This window comes from Oncorhynchus nerka, linkage group LG28, assembly GCF_034236695.1.
Source record: "Oncorhynchus nerka isolate Pitt River linkage group LG28, Oner_Uvic_2.0, whole genome shotgun sequence".
In the NCBI taxonomy this organism is placed as follows: domain Eukaryota; kingdom Metazoa; phylum Chordata; class Actinopteri; order Salmoniformes; family Salmonidae; genus Oncorhynchus; species Oncorhynchus nerka.
Genome location: NC_088423.1, coordinates 37811379 through 37830724, shown reverse-complemented (window position 1 = coordinate 37830724; position 19346 = coordinate 37811379). Strand labels below are relative to the sequence as shown.

The window sequence follows — 19346 nt, the reverse complement described above, 5'->3', positions numbered from 1 at the left end:
CTTCCTGGGTAATGCATGGCATCACATTTACACCAGATGGTAAACCATTAGTTGGCTATTGCAGTGGAGAGGTGAGGGGTTTTTGTGCCATCAGCCATGATAACATTTTAGAGAGAGAGAGAGAACAGGAGAGGTATCCTGACGTATACTTCCCCGGTAGGGGAGCCTTTTACCCAGACTGTGAGCACAGCCTAAGCCCCTGATACTTCCAACCCCCTGCTCCTGGCATCCAGTCAGGCTATGAACTCACCCCAACCAACCCCCCCCCCCCCCCCACCCCTCCCCGGGTTGTGTTCCAGGCTTTCAGCCAAACCCCACAGCCCCTTTATGGGCTTATGGAGATGGTCATAGAGGACTGTATGTTGGGGGAGAAGGAGAATAACTCATCTGGGGTCCATAATCTCACAAATCCCAGGGTAGGAGGAGTGTGTGTGTGCGTGTGTGCGTGCGTGCGTGCGTGCGTGCGTGCGTGCGTGCCCATTCTACAGTATTTGTGGGAGCTAGTTTGTATGTGTGGTTGCCTTCAAGACGTGGAAATTAAGTTCTCGGAAAGACAAATCTACTGCAAAGACAAAACAATAGGCTGTTTTAACAGAGCTGTGTCTGGGCTGGAAGGAGGAGGGGCTAATGGGAGATTGAACGTGGATAGATGAGCAGTGTGGGATGCAGGCTGTGACAGCTGTAACAGGGTTGACACCTAGGAAATCATTACCATCGGCTTTAGTTTCTTTTTTTTCTTTTTTCTGTTTCTGCATCGTAAATTTCCCTCCTGAGCAGTGTATGAATCTTGGAGAGATGTTGTTTAAACATTAATACCATAGAAAGTAATATGATATGACTGTAGGTAAGACCAACTACATTTAGCAAGAGTATCCACATGCCCCGTTACAATCTGATCAGTCACAATGCAGTCATTGTATTGCTATCAGAGTCGCATAGCTACATACAATGAGGTCTGAGGTCTGACTGATGCGTTGAGGTCAATCTGTCCTGTGTAATTGAATCCCTCCTTTACAGTTTGCCTACTGCCCCAGCTCATCTATATGTCAATGTGTGTTTAACATTTTAATCATGAAATGAGTGAACCGATGTGGATGAATATTAACATGCTGACTACACTGGGCACACACGTGCGTCTTTTGATTTTGTCTATCCACACCAGAACACCATGAAATATCAAAATTAACTCTGAACCAACTATATTAATTTGGGGACAGGTCGAAACATGAAACATTCATGGACATTTAGCTAGCTAGCGTGCTGTTGCTAGCTAATTTGTCCAGGGATATAAACATTAGGTTGTTATTTTACCTGAAATGCACAATGTCCTTTTTGTCCTGGATATTTGTGAAATTTTTACCCATTTTGAGTTACACAAAATTGTGTGTTCTCGACAATTAATCCACAGATATAAGGGGAAACTTAGTTTCTAGTAGTCTCTCCTTCAGTCGTCGTCTTCTGCATTATCAGCACCAACGGGACTGTGTGTGGACCTCAGTTCCACTTTCAATCACCCACGTGGGTATATGCTTCTAAAAACCAATGAGGAGATGGGAGACGCGAGCGGTGTGGTCAGCATGTAAGGCAGTTGTTTTTTCAATGTCAAGTCAGTATTCATGTCTAGTCCTTGTTTCATGTATTCATGTCAGAACAAGGCTGGCTACAGCAGTGGCATGTCTAAATGTAATGGGACATTAGCGAAGTCGCTGTAGCATGTCAGAAGACGAGGAAATGAGTTGCCTTGAACAGGGTCAAAGGCTCAGAGCAGATCTAGGGTCACACATGCTTGCGGTGTACTGAGGACAAATGAGCTCATAGCATGTGAGCTACACACACACACACACACACACACACACACACACACACACACAACATACAGTACACACCCTCCATCCCTGCCTCTGTCTGACTGAGATGCATTATTAATATCGAGGCAGAGAGCTAGGATTTGACTGATAGTGAGATGTAGGGGGCATATTAAATGTAGGCATCTGTGTGGGTAGCCTCTTTCACAGATGTCAAGCATGCAACAACAAATAACACCAAGCCCCTTATGAATAAGGAAGACCTTTTCTGTTCATGTGGCAAGTAGTTACAATGCCAAGGTGTACCGAGAAATATTGTGTGGCGACTGAGGTATTTCTGCGTTGTATTGATTTATTTTGTTTCCCCTTCCACTTGTAATGTATAATACTGGGTTTGTACAAGTGGCTCATTTTTGTGTCTTCTCTCACATAATTGTGTATGTGCCTCCACAAGTATTTACATTTGAATGTCACAGTGTTTCAAAAGGGAGAGTTCACCAAAATTACAAACTGTAAGCAGTCTATGGACAAGGTATGACTGCAATCCATTCTTTGGTTTTGTTTATATGGCTACTGTTTCAAATGCTAACTTTGCAGCATTTGTGGCACAAATCTAATCGATTTGTAGATCAAAACAATATGTAATTTTGTAATTTGTGTGATGACCTACAGTCGTGGCCAAAAGTTTTGAGAATGACACAAATATTCATTTCCACAAAGTTTTCTGCTTCAGTGTCTTTAGATATTTATTGGCAATTACATGAACTTGATGCAAAGAGTCAATATTTGCAGTGTTGACCTTTCTTTTTCAAGACCTCTGCAATCCGCCCTGGCATGCTGTCAATTAACTTCTGGGCCACATCCTGACTAATGGCAGGCCATTCTTGCATAATCAATGCTTGGAGTTGGTCAGAATTTGTGGGTTTTTGTTTGTCCACCAGTCTCTTGAGGATTGGCCACATGTTCTCAATGGGATTAAGGTCTGGGGAGTTTCCTGGCCATGGACCCAAAATATCGATGTTTTGTGCCCCGAGCCACTTAGTTATCACTTTTGCCTTATGGCAAGGTGGTCCATCATGCTGGAAAAGGCATTGTTCATCACCAAACTGTTCCTGGATGGTTGGGAGAAGTTGATCTCGGAGGATGTGTTGGTACCATTCTTTATTCATGGCTGTTTTCTTAAGCACAATTGTGAGTGAGCCCACTCTCTTGGCTGAGAAGAAACCCCACACATGAATGGTCTCAGGATGGCATGACACAGGACTGATGGTAGCGCTCACCTAGTCTTCTCCGGACAAGCTTTTTTCCAGATGCCCCAAACAATGGGAAATGGGATTCATCAGAGAAAATTACTTTACCCCAGTCCTCAGCAGTCCAATCCCTGTACCTTTTTGCAGAATATCAAATCAAAGCAAATCAATCAAATCAAATTTTATTTGTCACATACACATGGTTAGCAGATGTTAATGCGAGTGTAGCGAAATGCTTGTGCTTCTAGTTCCGACAATGCAGTGATAACCAACAAGTAATCTAACTAACAATTCCAAAACTACTGTCTTATACACAGTGTAAGGGGATAAGGAATATGTACATAAGGATATATGAATGAGTGATGGTACAGAGCAGCATACAGTAGATGGTATCGAGTACAGTATATACATATGAGATGAGTATGTAGACAAAGTAAACAAAGTGGCATAGTTAAAGTGGCTAGTGACATAAGGATGCAGTCGATGATCTAGAGTACAGTATATACGTATGCATATGAGATGAATAATGTAGGCTAAGTAACATTATATAAGGTAGCATTGTTTAAAGTGGCTAGTGATATATTTACATCATTTCCCATCAATTCCCATTATTAAAGTGGCTGGAGTTGGGTCAGTGTCAATGACAGTGTGTTGGCAGCAGCCACTCAATGTTAGTGGTGGCTGTTTAACAGTCTGATGGCCTTGAGATAGAAGCTGTTTTTCAGTCTCTCGGTCCCAGCTTTGATGCACCTGTACTGACCTCGCCTTCTGGATGATAGCGGGGTGAACAGGCAGTGGTTCGGGTGGTTGATGTCCTTGATGATCTTTATGGCCTTCCTGTAACATCGGGTGGTGTAGGTGTCCTGGAGGGCAGGTAGTTTGCCCCGGTGATGCGTTGTGCAGACCTCACTACCCTCTGGAGAGCCTTACGGTTGAGGGCGGAGCAGTTGCCGTACCAGGCGGTGATACAGCCCGCCAGGATGCTCTCGATTGTGCATCTGTAGAAGTTTGTGAGTGCTTTTGGTGACAAGCCAAATTTCTTCAGCCTCCTGAGGTTGAAGAGGCGCTGCTGCGCCTTCTTCACGATGCTGTCAGTGTGAGTGGACCAATTCAGTTTGTCTGTGATGTGTATGCCGATGAACTTAAAACTTGCTACCCTCTCCAGTCTGGCTTCTTTGCTGCCCTTCTTGACACCAGGCCATCCTCCAAAAGTATTTGCCTCACTGTGCGTGCAGATGCACTCACACCTACCTGCTGCCATTCCTGAGCAAGCTCTGTATTGGTGGTGCCCTGATCCCGAAGCTGAATCAACTTGAGGAGACGGTCCTGGCGCTTGCTGGACTTTCTAGCCTTCTTCACAACAATTGAACTGCTCTCCTTGAAGTTCTTGATGATCTGATAAATGGTTGATTTAGGTGCAATCTTACTGGCAGCAATATCCTTGCCTGTGCAGCCCTTTTTGTGCAAAGCAATGATGACGGCACGTGTTTCCTTGCAGGTAACCATGGTTGACAGAGGAAGAACAATGATTCCAATGCACCACCCTCCTTTTAAAGTTTCCAGTCTGTTATTTGAACTTAATTAGCATGATGGAGTGATCTCCAGCCTTGTCCTCGTCAACACTCACACCTGTGTTAACGAGAGAATCACTTACATGTCAGCTGGTCCTTTTGTGGCAGGGCTGAAATGCAGTGGAAATGTTTTTGGTGATTCAGTTCATTTGCATGGCAGAGGGACTTTGCAATTAATCTGATCACTCTTCATAACATTCTGGAGTATATGCAAATTGCCATCATACAAACTGAGGCAGCAGACTGAAAATTAATATTTGTGTCATTCTCAAAACTTTTGGCCACGACTGTACACACCTTGGGACTCAACAACACACCAGCCTGGGACCTGGCCGCAGCGTGGGGATCCATTTGTTGAGGCACTATGCTCCAAGGAGTGTGCAAAGATGAGTGAGTGAACTGTCCCATTAATGTCCTGTGTATACTCAGGTGTAGGGATCCTTGGTTTGTCGACAGTGTCTTTGCTTCCTGTTACTGTATGATTAGATCTACAAACCCAGAACACACATACTCTATCTAGAACTGTTCCACCCTGACTGTTTGATAAAGATGTGTAGTCTAGTCTAGCACACTCTTGGGAATCAGATCACAGAAGTAAATCAATAAAAGAGGGGAATAGCGCTGTTTAGGTTTACACTGATGGAGTTGAAACACGGGTTGTTGTACACAGTCTATGTGGGTGTGTGTTGGCGGCAGGACAATGGCTTCCAGTGACCAATGTTATTGTTAGGTTTTTTGCTAAGTGAATTGAATCCTATTCCCACAAGGCATGTGCTACGTAGGGTTGCTGTTTCATAGATAACTGTGTGTGCATGCTTCTACATATGTGTACGCCTTTCGGTTTCCACAAAGTCCCCAAAGACTTAATTAGTTTACTTTTCACCCTGCTATTCATTCAAGCATGAAACTGAATTGAGAAACTCTCGCTCTCATTTTAATATCAGTGCCCCCAGCTGCCTCCTGTCTCTTGCTCTCTCATCCATCCATTTCCCTCTCTCTCCATCTCTCTCCATCTCACTTGCCTTATTTCCTTCTGTCAACTATGGTTTCCTGGAACTATAAAAACACAGGGAAAAAGTCAGTTGGTCTGAAGTCAATTCCACTATCAATGATAATCCCCCTTTTCCTGTCAACCCATAATGCAACAGCATTGGGCGCTTTAGCATTTCCTTTGACATCCTGTCCAGTGTAATCGCTTCTCTTCCTAATTACTCAACCCTGATTAAACACTGATCCACCACTGCAATCCAGCAGGTCTTCACGATGGTCTAAAAACCGAATGCAGGGTAAACTCGAGGATAATTTGTCAATGAGGTGGGATATTTGAGAGGGTCCCTAGCTGTCATGGCAACAGAAAACATGATGCCCCAGAATTGATCCCAGGACAGGGTTAATGAAAATGGAGGCGTCTTCTCCGCCTTAACATCTGTTCTCATGCATTAGTTAACAGGGAACCTTTCCAACAGGGATGAAGTGTCAGCTGGCCAGGCAGGTAGGTAGGCCAAAGAATTATGTACCACAGGGGGACTGGGAGGATAGGAAGGATTCATAGAGGTTTTCAAGGATTGCTTAGAGAAGTGTGTGTGTAGTGACAAAAAGTGCATTCTCCCCCCAGGTCTCTCTGACAAGGGGCAAAATCCAGACACAGAGCTTCGCTTGGTAAAGGGGATCAGCAATGCTTTGGGTGGAGTGCTGTGGTAACAGCAGGTTGACAGATTGTGGTTGGAGCAAATGGCTTTAATCCAATAATTGTACATGCAAATAGTTGCTTTGAGGACAAGCCTTGCTTTTGTCACTTTCTTTCACGCTTATTATTTCTAAAGGGTTGCAGGCAGTATGCTTTAATAACGTTTTCAGATGGTTTTTTAGCAGTCAGTTTCCCATTGCCCCCTGTGGGTTCTGTGTCTCCGGGTGCCAGTCGTCTTGTGACATTTACTAGGTCCTCTCAGTGAGGGGAGAGAGTGTGACAGGAGTTTCACAGGAGTTGCGTGGTCACTCTGTCAGCGTCAGCCCAGGCAACGGATTAGTGTCCAATCAGAGTGGATTTGATGTTTCCTGACGGCACATGAGACTTAGCAGGGAGATCTGTATTCATTTCAATCACCCGCCTGCCTGCCTTCCCCTCCCTGAGGGCTACTAGCGGGGTAGTGTAAATCTCTCATGCTCATTGAACGAGACCCAGCAAGTCATTGACAACAAAATCAAGTGATCAGACCCAGGTAAGTGTCCCGGGCCACGGATTTGGATGGAGGTTTGCCCTTGCGTAAATGAGCAGAATCCTCAGAGATACTTTTTAGTTGGTTCACGTAACGTCACGATGGGTAGCAGAATTAAGCCGTCTTTATTTAGACTGTAATCCCTCATAGCAATCGCCAGAGTGAGTAAAATGTCCCAGAGTACGGGAAGGATAAACCCTACTGGATTAGTACAAGCCCCTGCCTACAATCCTATCCCACCCCCTCCAATATTCCCCCCTTTCGTGTATTTTTCCACTCACCGCATCGGGTAGCCTACATGGTTGGTGGCCAGCACAAGCACGGACTCTGTCATTGTGGTTCAATGGAGTAGTTGGTGCTGCCTTTGCAGCATTTACACAGTGTGGTGTCCTCTCACAACTAGCAGCAATGTTTCCATAGATTAATTATTCAAGGATTGCCTGTCAAGGGGAGCCACTGAATAGAAAGGACCTCAGAAGAGCCCCAAAAAATGACAACTGGATATCAGGTGAAACAATATACCCCACTGCTTCATCTCTTTTTGCTCCTCCTCCGTCCTCCCTCCCTCCTTTCCACTCTTTTGATGTAAATTGTAACTGAAGACTTGAAAGAAAACACCAACTACTCCCTGCTTGTTTTTTGTCCTCTGTAAAGCTGTCCAGTTTTTTTTCTCTCCAATGCTCGTCGCCAGCAAGCAGTTGAGTATCGGTCGCTCCCACAGTTGGGACACCCTGGGGGGGAATGAGGGTCAGTGGGCCGGGGGAGAAAGCGTGTATGACCAACAAGGCAGGATAGCGGGTCGACGAAACTCGCTGTCTTACGGGGCAGAGGGAGTAGGTTACTATGAGACTCCCCCTGGGATACGTCCTCCGGACCTGGATCTGAAACGAGACCCCTACTCCTACCAAGACTCTCTGTACAGTCAGCAAGGCTACGCTACCAATCCCCGGGGAATGAGAAAGGGCTCAGTCCCTGAGCTAAACAACTACGACCGTCCACCCATGGCTAATAGTCACCGAGGATTCATCGCCTCCCAGGACTATTATCCCCATGACCCTGCTATGGCTCCCCGACCACCAGAGGACCACCGGGGCTTCTACCGGGTGGAGCAGCAGACTCAGGAGCAGCCTCACCCGCTCAGCAGATCCCCGTCCCACTACGGGATGAACCCAGTGGGACGCCCACCATGGGACCAGGGACAGGGAGGGAGGCCCTTACCTCCGGGTCCTTCGTCTTCTTCTCCTCTTCCTCCTCGCCCTCTTCCGCCAACTGCCCATTGCATTAACCAGGTTTACAATCAGCCTGCAGCTGTAGCCGCAACCGCCACTGCCAATATGATGCCAGATGGCCAAAGCTCTCCTGCTCACTATGGAATGGAACAACCCTCTTCACCTCGTTACACATCTGAGCCAACCCCTCTAGCCGGCCAGACAGTCTATACCGACATCAACGGCCATCCCGTGGACCCTCGGCAGCAGCCTGCAGCCACCTGCCTGGTGGTGGACCCTAACACTCAGGGGCTAGATGGGAGCATGCAGCAGCGAGGTATGATGATAAGGCAGGAGTGCACATTGCCCTACAGCGTTCAACAACAACAAGCTCCGCAGCCCAACATGCAGGTCTACAACCCCAACCCTCCTCTCGCCGCCCCTGTTCCTGCACCTGTTCCTGCCCCTCTTCCTATCCCACCTGCCCCTGTAGCCCTCCCCCCTCCACCTCCCACAGCCCACCAGACGCCTGCAGCTCCAGTGGATCACAAGAGGAACGCCGACCCAGAGTATCTGGCTCTTCTTCGAAGCGAGGGTCTCTCAGAGAGTACCATCTCCTCACTCATCCAGCAGGGCTTTGACACAACCGGCATGCTGGCAGTCATGGAGGAGAATGACGTACGTTCAGTGGCTCCCAACCTAGGGCAGGCGCGGGTGCTGTCACGGGTGGCCATCAGCGTCAAGAGGCCCTTAGAGCCCCCTCCCACGCCCCAGCAACAGGCCCACATGCGGGGCCGCTCCAACAGCTTCAGCCACCGCTCTGACATGTACCTCCAGCAGCAGCAGGCCATGGGCATGGACCCCCGGCTGATGCCACCACAGACCCCTGGTACCATGCAGACCATCTCCCCCACCATGGCTGAGGCCTTGGCCAGGAGGCCCAACAGTGCTCCCTCTCAGCAACTTCTGGAAAATACACAGGGCTACCCAGGACCTCGTACCCCAGGGACCTACAATGGTGCCATGGTCCCTGTCCAGTCCCAGCCCATGTCTGCATTCTCCCAACACCCGGGTGTCCCCATGACGCCGGGCATGCAGATGATGGGTGCCATGCCCCAGCAGATGCAAGCCATGCAACAACAGCAAATGCCAGTGTGCATGCCTGCCCAGCCGTCACCTCAGCAGGCCCCAAGGGCATACTCCACCAACTACACAGTGCCCATGGAGCTGATGAAACGGGACCGCAGCCTGCAACCCGTGCACAGCGCCCACCCCAGCCCTCAGATGATACGCAAGGCTGGGGGCACCCCGTCCGATGGAGCCATGATGCCAGTGGGTACCGGCATGCAGAACCAGAGTGCTATGGCCACCAACCAGAAGCTTAGCCGCCGTACTGGCCCACCTGTCATCGTCTCCACCATGGCATCACCAGATACAAGTAAAGCATACTTTTATCCCCTCAACCATTCCCTCCTCTTCCTCCTCTCCCCTAGTCCTCCTGTATAGAATGTCTCTTGGCTGTAGTGTATTTGTTGGCTACTGAAGGAGTATGGTTACTGAAAGAGTATGGTTTCTCTTGGGTTATATAAAAACAATTGTAGTTATAGATTTTTTCTATTTGAAATGGAAGCTCTGGTTAGATAACCATTCACTCTGTACTCTAAGACAACAATTAGGTATTGTGTTTTTGCCATCAAATTAATAATTATTTTATACCCTTATCAGGATAGCCCCTTTCTCAAATAACAGTTGAATATTTAAGGCTATGAAACTGCTCTCTTTATGACAGCTATTTGGCATGAATTGAATACAGGATACTGTAATGCAGTGCTCTTACACCAAGTGCCAGAAAAGGGCCATTTATCTGGTTCCCACTCAACGTTGAAGTGTTTGAGATACTTTTTCTGTAGATTGATATGAATTTATCTCTTTGCTGCTTTCACATCATTTCAATCTACCCTTTGGCTGTGTGGAGCTCTGCTTATTGTTAACCTGTGTATGTGCCTTTGTATTGGATTGACAATGGATAAACATCTCAACTTAATACGGGATCGGTGTCCCCTCCACGGGACAGTTGAGCTAACGCAGGCTAATGTGATTAGCATGAGGTTGTAAATAACAAGAACATTTCCCAGGACATAGACATATCTGATATGGACAGAACGCTTACATTCTTGTTAATCTAACTGTAGTGTCCAATTTACAGTAGCTATTGCAGTGAAAGAATACCATGCAATTGTTTGAGGAGAGTGCACAGTTAGGAACTTGAAAATGTATTAATAAACCAATTAGACACATTTGGGCAGTCTTGATGCAACATTTTGAACAGAAATGCAATGGTTCATTGAATCTGTCTAAAACTTTACCCATACACGTCTGCCATCTAGTGGCCAACATTTAAATTGCGCCTGACCTGGCATAGTACATTACGGCCTTTCTCTTGCATTTCAAAGATGATCATACAATTATATTTTTTTTGTATTCTCTTTTACCAGATCTAATGTGTTATATTCTGCTACATTAATTTCACATTTCCACAAACTTCAAAGTGTTTCCTTTCAAATGGTATCAAGAATTAGTTCGATTTGCAGTTCGATTTTGTTATGGGTATGTCATTTTAGGCGAAAATTGAAAAAAAAGGTTCCGATCCTTAAGAGTTTGGCTACCATATCTTCCGTGAATGGCGTTAGTTACAGTATATCCATATTTGAGATCATGTTTTTTTTTTAAATGAATGGCTTAATTAATGGCCTAAAAGTGTAACTTTTTAACAATATCAGCCTTTAATCCTCCCCATGCCCTAATTATTTATAGTCCACTGTTGTGATCCTAAAATGAGTCCCTGTTGAAAAGCTCTGTGAGTAGCCCTACCTACCTCTTTCTAAATTCTATTTTAGACACTCGTGTACTGTCAGTCATCTTTGTGCTCTATGAGATGCATGCTGTTCTGTATTGTTTATTTTTTTGCCACACATAATGGTTGTGATGACCAAGATGGAGGGTGGGAGTGGGGCAAGGACAGTGTGATGTGGTACGATGTGAGCTGTCATCTATCTGAGGTAACGCTGCTTTTTAAAGCAGAAACAGCCTGTCAGTAGTTGTGTTTGTCCAACCAATCTGGGTACATGGTCACGATTAAACATGGGAGAATTGGAGCCTTGAGTTTATGCGTGCCTGTGTGCATTGCATTGGGTGTGTCTGTCTGTGCGTGTGTGTGTGTGGGAGAGAGAAAAAGAGAGCTGTTTTTGCTTTGGAGCTATATTCCTTGCCCTTCACCTCATCTGTAGGCATTTGAAGCTTGTCCACACAGAACAAAGGCATAATTGTCCACATGCTTGTCCACACATAGCATAATCTTCAGGGCTGATGGCCTGGTGGGAAGGGTTATGTAATATTGGTTTCAGCATCATCACAGCATCATTCTGCTTATAGTGCATTGAAGTAGCCTGGAGCTGTACGTTATGTGTAGTGTTGCATACACTGTTATTGTCTCTGTTCAGGTGCAGCAGTGACCATTGTAGGGAATGTTGAAATGAACTATATTGTATACTGTAGCTCTCTAACATTGGTGCTACAGAAATTTGGAAGATGTGAGAAATTACCAGCACTAGCTATGATTTCAACAAGTATGATTCATCATCAAAGTTGTTCAATAATAATGCTATTGGACAGCATCCATCGGGTTGGACAACATCCTAGCTGTGCTGCTGAAATGAAATGAATGTGATGATCACCGATCAGCAATTGTGTCTTTTCTCTGAGTTACTGGAATGAGAAGCAAAAGGGGTTTAGTCCTTTAGATCCTCCTTTTACAACACTGCTAATCCACAGATTCACTCTGTTATTTATGGACTAGGCTGACATCTTTAGATTCCCCCAGTACTAGAGCTATAACCATTGGCTCCGACAGCTCCCCTACAGATTGAGAACAAATGGATTTATGAAGTCTGTCTAGTCTCAGGGGGGGGGAAAAGATGGTACTTCTTCTGTTTATGTCTAAAGGACCCTTTATATTTAGGTACCTTTCTCTGCTGTAAAAATCTGCAGCCATGATAATAGCTCACCCTAGTTCGCTTTTGCACACAAGGGTTTCCTCATGTTAAACACACACTCAGTACAACAAATGAATGTGCATGCGGCTGACATTTGTTGCTTTGGTAATTTCATCTGTTAATGGACGCCTGCAAAGCCTCTCTGAAAGCATATTCCTTAATTGTGTGTTGCTAGGCAACAGGGGTTTGGTCATAATCACAGAAAGATGATCTTTTAAGGAGCAGGCAAAATGTTTCACTAGAGTGGGGACTGGTGGAAATGGCTGAGATTTGCATTTTATGGCACTGTGTTGAAAAAAGGTTGCTTGAGCTAATACTGTGAGCTAGAGGAGAGTCATAATAATGACATTTTAGTCACCTCGTGTTGAAATATGACCACAGAGCAATAATGGCATGTGCCCTTTTTGAGAGCAGGAGTTAATATAATTTTGCATTGTAGAAATCGTCAACCGGTTTTTTGGTTGCATGGAGTATGTCTGAGTATAATTTCTGACATTTAACAACATGATATAGGGAATATCTCAACCATTTGAGCTGTTCCTCTGTACCGTCTTCATAATTAGTAAGCCTATATAAATATTTAGATATGATATGCCGATAGCCTCAATATGTTCATTAGTAACACCTAGGGCTACACGATTTGGACAAAATATCTCATTGCGATTTTATGGCCAGATATTCTAATTGCGATTATGAATTGCGATTTTCAAACACTTATTCAGTCAGACATGGTTAAAACAAATCTCAGGGTAGATTACATCACTTCTAAAATGAGATCATATGAACGAATACATACTGTGCTAACTGATTACAAAACCAAACAAATATTTTCCAACATTGTTATACATATGATAATAGGTAGGATTATTACACCTACATATTAACAAACAATACATTTTTAACATGATTGTCAAAATATACACTGAGTATACCAAACATCATAAAAACAATATATATATATTTTTTATTTAACCTTTATTTAACTAGGAGAGTCAGTTAAGAAAAAATTCTTATTTACAATGACGCGTACTGCGGCCAAACCCGGACGGCGCTGGGCCAATTGTGCGCCGCCCTATGTGACTCGGGTACTGCAGTGATGCCTTTTGCACTGAGATGCAGTGCATAGACCACTGTGCCACTCGGGAGCATCTTCCTAATATTATGAAAATCTTCCTAATATTGAGTCGTCAGCTTGAGGTCCTGAGCGCACTGGAGCAGGTTTTTATCAAGGATTTTTCTGTACTTTGCCTTGTTTATCTTTCCCTCAATCCTGACTAGTCTCCTAGTCCCTGCTGCTGAAAAACATCCCAACAGCATCATGCTGCCACCACCATGCCTCACCGTAAGGATCGTGCCAGGTTTCCTCCAGACTTGACGCATGGCATTCAGGCCAAATAGTTCAATCATTGTTTCATCAGACCAGATAATCTTGTTTCTTATAGTCAGGGTCCTTTAGGTGCCTTTTGTAAACTCATCACTCAACATGTGCCTTTTACTGAGGAGTGGGTTCGTTCTGGCCACTCTACCATAAATGCTTGATTTGGTGGAGTGCTGTAGAGATTGCTGTCCTTCTTGAAGGTTCTCACATCTCCACAGAGGAACTCGGGAGTTCTGTCAGAGTGACCATCGGGTTCTTGATCACCTCCCTGACCAAGGCCCTACTCCCCTGATTGTTCAGTTTGGCCAGGTGGCCAGCTCTAGGAAGAGCCAGGTGGCCAGCTCTAGGAAGAGCTTGGTGGTTCAAAACGTGTTCCATTTAAGAATGATGAAGACCGATGTGTTCTTTGGACCTTCAATGCTGCAGAAATGCTTTGCTACCCATGTGCCTCGAGACAATCCTGTCTTGGAGCTCTACGGACAATTCCTTCGACCTCATGGCTTGGTTTTTGCTTTGTTGACATGCATTGCCAACTGTGGGACCTTATATGGACAGGTGTGTGCCTCTCTAAATCATGTCCAATCAATTGAATTTACCACAGCTGGACTCCAATCAAGTTGTAGAATCATCTCAAGGATGATCCATGGAAGCAGAATGCACCTGAGCTCAATTTCGGGTCTCATTTAAGAGACTTAAGTAAATACATTTTTTGCTTTGTCCTTATGGGGTATTGTGTTTAGATTGTGGATTTATACTTTATCCGTTTTAGAATAAAGCTGTAACGTAACAAAATGTGGGGGAAAGGGTCTGAATACTTTCCAAATGCACTGTACACAATCCATGTCTCAGTTGTCTACAAGTTTTAAAAGTCCTCCTTCAGTATGTAGCCTCCCCTTCATCTACACTGATTTGAAGTTGATTTAACAAGTGACATCAATAAGGGTTCATAGCATTCACCTGGTCAGTCTATGGCAGGGATCATCAAATAGATTTAGCCCGAGGTCCGGCGCGCTATCGTCTGTGCCGCAAAAGCATGCTTGAGCGGCAGAGTCGTTTTCTGAGCTTATAATACCAGGGTCGTTACGATATAATGTATAATATTTGAATAAAACATAATTTCAAATCTTGCTTACATGTGTCTCTCTATTATGCGTGAATTCTTGGGAACAGATTTCCAAAATTAAAATCACTTGGAGCTGATTTCCTGGTCTTGTTACAGTCTTTTATCTCCAACAAAAACCTGGGGAAACCTGGTCTATGGCATAGAACTCAAAGAAAGCAGTGGTATACTCAGTGTAGTGTGCTATAAGCACAGCACTAATTAATTATTTAATTCATATCATTGGGTTACTATTTTTTTTTTACCATTATGAGTTATTAAATAACCTAAGTTAATTAGTTTCCAGGCAGCCATAGGCTGCAGTGGGAATAGGAAGCTTATGATTGTGTAATTATGTACAAGTAGGCTACAATTGTTATTATAATAGAAATGAAGTCAAAGTCCCTTAAAAACACGTAGCCTACCGATTAACAGGTGCAGCCTGTGTCCAAAACATTGGAATCTGGTCCAGCCATTCAACGTGATGGCCTTTACCACATTTGCGCCATTATAGTTATGCACACCTCATTCAGCAAATGGTGTTTTCACACTTGGTCACTTTCAGCCAATCTTTGCAGTGTGAATACATTGCAAAGGAACTCAGAACCCTAAAAAGAGCCCCCGAAGTGAACCGAACTGAGACCATTTCGAGAGGTGGTCTGAGTTCGGTTCACTTGAATCCCGTGTTCTGGTTCCCTTTTTTAGCCCCCCAGGTTCACTTGTCATTATTCCCACACCACACACCCTTCACATTGGTGCCACAAAATAGAGAAGATTGTGATATGTACGGGGGCGTATTCATTACGCCGATTCTGTTGCAAAATGTTTTTTCAATGGATGTAGATGGAACGAAAGGGGGAGATCCTACCAGAATTTGTACAGTAGAAACTTTGTTTTTAGTTAACTGTTTGGCTAATGATTTGAATATTGTGAAAAGACAACATATTTGGTAAGAATCACAACATAGGATACAACATATATTCTAGCTCTTAAAGGGGCCTACATTGGGTGTACTGTTTTCAATTACAGCATTATTTACTCTACAGTTATTCTTCTGCTATTTATTCTGTTACCAATAATATTTACATTTTAATAGTATCTTCTGATTACAATTATTACGTCTCATATTTTAACAAATGCAATCTATTAGCTATTAAAATGTAAGTAGGTATATCTCGTTGTCCGATAACACATTCTGATGGAATGGCTTGACCTGCACATTGTAAAAACGTAGAGTGCATTGAGTGAATGTTGCAATGAACACAGCTGCTGTCGGGAGACAACGACTCGACACTGAAAACTTAGGAAAACTTAGGAACTCAAGAACTTGGATATATAGCAATAGCCCACGTTAACATATGTAGCTTAAGAAACAAGGTTGATGAAATCAATAATTTGCTAGTAACAGATGACATTCAATGGTACAGTGGTAGCAATACATGGTTATAAGATCTACAGAAAATATGTGACTCACCACCTGGATTCGGTCTTATGTAGCAAAATTTGAAATGTTTTTTTATTTTTACATTGGATAAAAGTAGAGACTCAGAGCTACAAAGTGGTATATCATACACTGCATTTGAGGAACAATGGGAAAGTAATTCTGCTTTGAGAGTTGATCAACTCACCTTTGAGATAATCACTGTTGAATGTTTTGGTATCTAGTGAAGAGCTCTGCTTTGTCTACACCCATTCAGCATCGTTCACACCCTCTTAAGTTTTAGCTCCACCCACCTTGTTTCGCTCTCGGAGCGCACACTTGACGCTCTGGCCGATGATTTGTTTACTTCTGGATAACATGAAAACAGCCTAACCAGCTCTGCTGGAAACATGTTTTATGTTCAAATGGCTCTCCTGTGAAGTCGTGACTTCCAACATACGCCTAGTTAACTGAATTGGGTCACAAATGCCGAAGGTGGAGGTGTGTGTGGCCATTTATATTCAGAACCACATCCCTGTAAAGCTTAGAGAGGATATCATGTTAAATACTGTTGAAGTAATATGGCTACAGGTTCATCTGCCTCACCTAAAGCCCATTCTGGTGGGAAGCTGCTATAGACCATGAAGTGCTAACAGTCAGTATCTGGATAACGTGTGAAATGCTTGATAATGTATGTGATATCAACAGAGGTATATTTTCTGGGTGATTTTAAATATTGACTGGCTTTCATCAAGCTGCCCACTCAAGAGAAAGCTTCAAACTGTAACCAGTGCCTGCAACCTGGTTCAGGTTATCAGTCAACTTACCAGGGTAGTTACAAACAGCACAGGAATGAAACCATTATATATTGATCACATCTTTACTAATGCTGCAGAAATTTGCTTGAAAGCAGTATGCAAATCCATCAGATGTAGTGATCACAATATAGTAGCCATATCTAGGAAAAGTTCCAAAGGCTGGGCCTGATATTGTTTGACCTCTTACACACTATAAGTTTTGTAGTGATTCCTATGTTGTTGATGTAAAGACTGTGTTGGTCTGTGGTTTGTAATGAGGAGCAACCAGATGCTGCACTTGACACATTTATGAAATTGCTTATCCCAGTTACTAATATGGAAATGACTGTAAAAACTGTTAAATCCTTGTGGATTGATGAAGAATTGAAAAAATGTATGGTTGAAAGGGATGAAGCAAAATAAATGTCAAATAAGTCTGACTGCACAACCGATTGGCAAACATACTGCAAATGGAGAAATCGTATGACTAAACTGGATAAAAAGAAGAATCTACACTATGAAACAAAGCTAAATGACAAAGAATGATAGTAAAAAGCTTTGGAACACATTCAATGAAATGTTGGGCAAAAAGGCAAACTCCGCTCCATCATTAATTCAATCATATGGCTCATTCATCACAAAACCCAATGATATTGCCAACTTAATGATTTTTTAAAAATTGGCAAGATTAGGAAACTTAGGCATAACATGCCAGCAACAATTGCTGACACTACACATCCAAGTATATCGGACCAAATTATGTAAGACGAGCATTGTAATTTTGAATTCTGTGAAGTGAGTGTTGGAAGAGGCGAAATAATTATTGTTGTCTAACAGCAATGACAAGCCACCGGGGTCTGGCAACTTGGATAGAAAATGACTGAGAATAATAATATCGAACGATATTGCCACTCCTATTTGTCATATCTTAAATGTAAGCCTACTAGAAAGTGTGTGCCCTCAGGCCTGGAGGGAAGCAAAAGTCATTCTACTACCTAAAAATAGTAACTGGCTCAAACTTTAGAAAATGTATGACCAGATACAATGCTATTTTACAGTGAACAAATTGACAACAGACTTTCAGCAGGCTTATAGAAACAAGCACAGCACTTACACAAATTGTTTTACCTAACCAGGCAAGTCAGTTAAGAACACATTCTTATTTTCAATGACGGCCTGGGAACAGTGGGTTAACTGCCTGTTCAGGGGCAGAACGACAGATTTGTACCTTGTCAGCTCGGGGGTTTGAACTCACAACCTTCTGGTTACTAGTCCAACGCTCTAACCACTAGGCTACGCTGCCACCCCGTGTGGAAATTGAGCAAGTTGAGGTGACTAAACTGCTTGGAGTAACACCGGATTGTTAACTGTCATGGTCAAAACATATTGATAAAACCGTAGCTAAGATGGGGAGAAGTCGTTCCATAATAAAAAGCTTCCCTGCCTTTAATAGCACTATCAACAAGGCGGGTCCTACAGGCTCTAGTTTTGTCGCACCTGGACAACTGTTCAGTTGTGGTCAGGTGCCACAAAGAGGCTAAGAAAATTCCAATTGGCTCATAACGGGGCAGCACGGCTGGCCCTTAATGTACACAGATAACTACAATGAATAATATGCATGTCAATCTCTCCTGGCTCAAAGTGGAGGAGAGATTGACTTAATCACTACTTAATCACACCCATGCAGACCCCACGAGACATGCCACCAGAGGTCTCTTCACAGTCCCAAAATCCAGAACAGACTATGGGAGGTGCACAGTACTACATAGAGCCATGACTACGTGACTCTATTCCACATCAAGTAACTCATGCAAGCAGTCAAATTAGATTTTAAAAAACAATACAAATATCCCTTAGGGAACAGCGGGGACTGTGAAGCAACACAAACATAGGCACAGACACATGCATACATAGGCACAGACACATGCATACAAACACACAATAGCATACACATGTACACATGGATTTTGTGTTGTAGATATGTGGTAGTAGAGTAGGGACCGGAGGTCACACACTTAATGTAATGTGAAATTTGTTGTGAATGTATTGTGATGTTTATAACTGCCTTAATTTCGCTGGACCCGAGGAAGAGGGGGAGACATAAATAGAAATGTAAATGCAAAGAGGACTCGGAACCACAATATAGGTGAAGTGAACTGGCAAAAGAGTTGAATCCTCATTCAAAGGCAAGGGCTGTGTGAATATAAAGTAAACTGAGTTCTTTAGATTTTTTTTTTTACCCCAGATTTCACTTTAAAGAGGACTGGGATCGGTTCATAAAATGACTATAATGAAAACACCCTTAAGCTTCTCTCAACCTCAGAGCGATGTTTTCTCCCATGTGATCTCCGGGGAAGTAGCCTATTATTTTTGCAAGCAGCGACCTTTCGGTTGAAACACCAAATCAATAAAGTGTACTTTCCAACAAATGGGCTCGGGAAACTATAAAATAGATGGCTCTCCTGTTCTTACCACTTTGCCCAGTCATATTCAAGGTTAGAACTACCTTTCTAGGGATTCTAATACTTCTAGCCTTAATATGCATTTTTG

General features: G+C 43.6%; 1 protein-coding gene across 4 annotated transcripts in view; it reads left to right on the top strand.

Annotated features, from left to right (window-relative positions):
* Positions 1-19346, top strand: part of LOC115113204 (C-terminal-binding protein 2) — a 131752-nt gene that overhangs the window by 81090 nt on the left and 31316 nt on the right. Inside the window, exon 1 of one of the 4 annotated variants that reach the window (XM_029640580.2) lies at positions 7384-9488. The exons of 2 other annotated variants lie outside the window; for them this stretch is intronic. In XM_029640580.2, coding sequence (XP_029496440.2) covers positions 7520-9488 — 1969 coding nt within the window. In that variant the 5' untranslated portion in view covers positions 7384-7519. Of the gene's footprint in view, positions 1-7383; positions 9489-19346 lie in introns of those variants that run through there. One more of the 4 variants, XM_029640579.2, reaches the window with a different exon arrangement.